The 4,783-nt window shown below is 38.4% G+C and overlaps 1 protein-coding gene across 1 annotated transcript; it reads left to right on the top strand.

Moving 5' to 3' along the window:
• The first annotated feature begins 3,690 nt into the window (after positions 1 to 3,690).
• On the top strand, positions 3,691 to 4,149 carry LOC145075871 (uncharacterized). Its single transcript, XM_079021957.1, has one exon. The coding sequence runs from the start codon at positions 3,691 to 3,693 to the stop codon at positions 4,147 to 4,149; it is 459 nt and encodes a 152-aa protein (XP_078878083.1).
• Positions 4,150 to 4,783: the final 634 nt, after the last annotated feature.

Raw genomic sequence — 4,783 nt, 5'->3', positions numbered from 1 at the left:
GCATATGATTATTGTTTTGCTCATAACCCAAAAGTTGTGTTCGGCTTTTTTGCATCGCATTCAAGGTGTTCTTTGATTAGGTTATTGTCAAATGTTGTTGATTTGCTCCTTAGGTGCGACTATGAAAGAGGAGTCATGCGTTAGACTCTTTACACTCATTATACGATCAATATAAAGGAGTCCTCAACGATTACAACAAATATGTATTCTTATTCTTCCTTCTTTTCAGTTAGGGCCGGCAATTCTCGACACGACCCGCGACACGACACGAAATAAATGGGTTTGGGTTGAGTTTTTCAACCCGCTAACCCGTCAACCCGCCAACCCGTTTATTAAACGGGTCATATATGGGTTTCTCAAAAAATAAACGGGTTGACCCGCCAACCCGTTTATATTCTTAATAAAAAAAATTATTATATTTTTAAATGTATTTATGTATCAAGTATTAATATTTAATAAGTATTATATAATATATACCATTTATTCATAGACCATTCGATTGTTTTAACATTATTACTCGTGGTGGATGGTCTAAGGTCATAAGTCGTAACCTATAAGGCTAAGTCTGTAACATGTTTCTACGAATGTTTTTAATTTTCATTTGGATGTTTAAGACTTAAATATCTAAAATTTAGACCCACGAACCCGCCAACTTGTGAACCCGTATAAATAAATGGGTTGGTGGGTCATATATGGGTTTATGTTCCAAACCCGCCAACCCGTGACCCGCTAACCCGTGACCTGTATATTTAAATGGGTCGTGTTTGGGTTGGCACATTTTGACCCGCCAACCTGCCAACCCGCGACACGCCAACCCGAACACGACACGATTGCCAGGCCTATTTTCAGTTGAGTTGCATATATAGGTTGAACACAGATCTGGTGACTGTTTTATGAGACTAATTATTATATGTTTGTTGCTTCTGTTTTCCCTTTCATTGTCTAGGGACCCTCATAATGCAACACTACCTAGGATCGACAATTTATTTGATCAGCTTCAAGGTAAATCTTGGTTTTCCAAGATTGATTTGAGGTCGAGTTTTCATCATATAAGGGTCAGGGATGAGGACGTGTAGAAGATGACTTTCAATAATAGTTATGGACATTATGTGTTCGTGGTGATGCCATTCGGGCTCACCAATGCACTAAAAACATTCATGGATTTGCTGAATCGAGTGTGTAGACCCATGCTCGATTGGTCTTGGATTATATTCATTGATGATACCATGTTCTACTCTATGACCAAAGAGCAGTGTGTAGAGCATCTGCAGGAGGTCCTCGAGGGTTTTAGACAAAAGAGGTTCTACGTGAACTTCTCCAAATGTGAGTTTTAATTGTGCGGTGTTTAGCTCTTTGGGAACCTTGTCAACCAAGATAGTATCTTGGTCGATCCGGCTAAGATTGAGGCAGTGTTGCAGTGGGAGGTTTCGAGGTCTCCATCCAAGATTTCGATTTTCCTTGCGTTAGCGGGTTATTATAGGAGGTTCATCCAGGATTTTTCGAGGATGGCAGTACTTCTGACCCGTCTGACGAAGAAAAGTGTTACCTTTCATTGAAGGCTTGAGCAACAGGCAAAGTTTGAGGTTCTAAGACATAAATTATATAAGGCACTGGTGTTGACACTTCCCTAACAAGAAATCATTTTAAAATCAGTTAAAACCTTCAAAAGTGAATAGTTTAACTAACAAAAAAATTAAAAATATTTGACACTTGCTCATATTGGCTAAAACTAAAGATTATATGTAGATCATATTGGCATTGAATAATCATATTCGTCATTTACAATATATCATTATCTTCGCCACGCCTACCGTTAAGCAACTCTTTCTACAATTTTCCATTATCTTTCTGTTTATCACAATCATTAGCAGGAACAAGAGCATTTACAGTTTTTGGAAATTATCTTCATGAAAATTTTTGATTTCGTCCACCACTAAGTATAACTCATGACCACCAGGAAGGAAAAGATAATGTTGAAAGGGTGATGACTTACAATTCGGATAAACCATATGACATTGTTGTTTGTGAGCCTTTTCAACCCAGTCAACAAATTCTTTAGCATTTGGAACTGTAGCAGAAAGGAACACGAAACAAGCATTTTTTTTCTCGGTCCATAATAATTTCTCTTTATATAAAATGCTAATCATAAATTGCAACTCACACCTGGTGTTGAAATCGTCAAACAATATTTGTTGATGAGCAAAAAACGCACTTGGTGACGAAATTCTAGACGTTGTTAGTGATGAAATCGAAATGGATGATGATAAAATCGAAGTCTCCTAGTCGGGAAAGGAGGATCAAGCGACACAATGGTTGAGTCTAAGTCGAGATAGGTGGATGAGCAATATCAAAATCGCCTTCCACGTAGATGCATGTGACGATTGTGTTTCTAGGCTCGTAAATTGTTACTTAATATTGTATGGGGATCAGACCACACATACAAAGAAAGAACAACACATATTAAGATCAGTCCACTAACAAGCAGCAGGCCTAAATACTTAGCAGGTCGGGGAGTTTTCCTATCAAGTCAATCGCCCAGGAAAAAAAACGGCCAAAAATATATTAAACGTAAAAGAAATAGTTTGTATGGATTTCAAGGCAATATCCCCAAAAACACAGAAAAGGCAACATGATTGTATTGAAGGGTACTACCCTTGCAACCCCTAGACATCTACAACACATGTTTAGGAAAGCAAGAAAACAGACCATCTCGTTTTTATATAAGACCCTCAATACGCATCAACAAGGTAGAATTCGAACAACCCAAACAATTTTACTACCCCTTCTGAACGATGTCTAAGTAGGAATCAAAGAGTAACATCGAGGTCCATCCATCGATATCGCTTTCTAACCCTAGTGTTGTCTACCTTTGCAACATGCCTTATAGATTTCACATTAGAGGATGATCATTTCATCCAACTATCAAGCATGCGGAAGCCCATGTAACAACATTTGCTCCATTTGTATATAAATATGCAGGAAAAAACACATGTTTTACATCTTATAGTGGACTTAAGTTTCAGTCCCATTAACTTAATCCCATCATTCACCCCCATTACGACGACAACACCAAGTATAGTGCTACCAATGATAGTTTATTCCCAATTAGCAGAACCACTGTCATCCCCGACATACACAGGAAGGAGAACCACAATGAAAATCACCAAGTAAGGGGAAGAAAACAAGACAAACAGTCTACGGTAGCATCAGATAGTAGTTCTAGTACAGGAAGGCCAAACATGTCCACAAGACCTCCTAAGACCACTACTATAAACAATAAGCTGACAATACAAGTCTTACCAATATTATTCTTCCAAAACTTAACAACCATGGTAACCCCAACGCGACAAAATGTACGACCACACATACCGCTACCTCCTCTATTTCCATATGCACATTATCAAGAGTTATGGCCGCCTCAGTCCCAGAAAATTAACCTACGTTCCATAAACCATATTGGAAACCAAGAAACACCAAAAATTCAACGGGCACTGCAAGCGACGAACAACAATGGACTCAGGGACTCAAACAAAAAGACTAATAATTGTTGACTCCTGAGGTCAGACAAATCGCCACTCATTATAAGCATATGCATATATCAGTTACCATCTAGGAGTGAACATACCATAAATTTCGAAGTATGATGGTTCAGGTGATCCAAAAAATCATATCAAAAACTACGAATGGACGATGGATGCTTACTACCTGGAGGAAAAATACAGGTGTATTTTCTTCCCAACCAACATGTTAGGGCCAGCACGGTTATGGTACCAAAGTTTACCGGTAGAAAGCATACATTATTTCAACTATTTAAGAGAAGAGTTTATCGGTCATTTCGTACAACAAAGAAGATACACGACGGATGCCCATGCCATCTTAGGATGCAAACAACGTGAAGACGAGACGTTACATGCTATTGTGCATCATTTTAACACATCTAGTATTAATTCCCCGGAAAGTGTAGCCAACATGGTTATAGTTGTGTTCACTTATGGATTACATCCAGGAGTCCTATTCAAAAAACAGGTTGGTAAACCACCCAAGTCAAGGAAGGATATGATGGAAAGGGTTCACCACTACATGAAACAGAAGAAGAAAACTAGGGAGAGAGAGCCTACGTTCAAAAAGATTACTGCACACCTTATGTGAGAGGTTAAGCTCAAGAAAACCAAAAATACAACAATATAAGGGCACTGCGACCAACCTGTTTCCCGCACCAATATCATAATAATCAAATAGAAAGAAATGGAGGAAGGAATAATATGGCGACAATCGGAGAAAGCAAGAGGAATAGCGGAGAAAGAACAGGAGAAAGGTTAGGAAGCAAGAACCATGGAAAGTATTATGAGTTATATGAATCTATTGGGCATGACACCATCGAGTGCACCATGTTGCGACGAGAATAGGAAAACAAGATGCAGTCCGAACAACTCACTGATTTGATAAAGGGACTTCGATCCAAACAACTAGAAAGCATTGTACCAATAGAGCCCAAAGTAAAGCATTCAGTGAAGAACGAAATCATCATGTTCATACATCTAGAGCAATCTGAAGCAGATCATGAGTGAGATTATTACAAGTTCACATTTCATGAATGGGACTACAAAAATAATCATAAAGGAGATAAACGCATCGTGATTGGAGGATTCATAGGAAAAACTATGTGAATGATATTTATGTGGACATTATCAGCTTGATAGATGTCATGTACAAACATTTCTACAAGCATCTCCCAAGCCAGGTGCAAAAGAAAATAGAACCACCTGAAACACAATTAATAAGG

The sequence above is a fragment of the Lactuca serriola genome, chromosome 9 (genome assembly GCF_051521515.1).
Source record: "Lactuca serriola cultivar US96UC23 chromosome 9, Lser_US96UC23_V15, whole genome shotgun sequence".
Classification (NCBI taxonomy): Eukaryota; Viridiplantae; Streptophyta; class Magnoliopsida; order Asterales; family Asteraceae; genus Lactuca; species Lactuca serriola.
The sequence above is the reverse complement of the archived record's forward strand: the minus strand, read 5'-3'. Positions and strand labels throughout refer to the sequence as shown.

Excerpts from the sequence above, each read along its gene's own strand:
- LOC145075871 (XM_079021957.1), top strand. The coding sequence starts at position 3,691 with ATGGATGCTTACTACCTGGAGGAAAAATACAGGTGTATTTTCTTCCCA.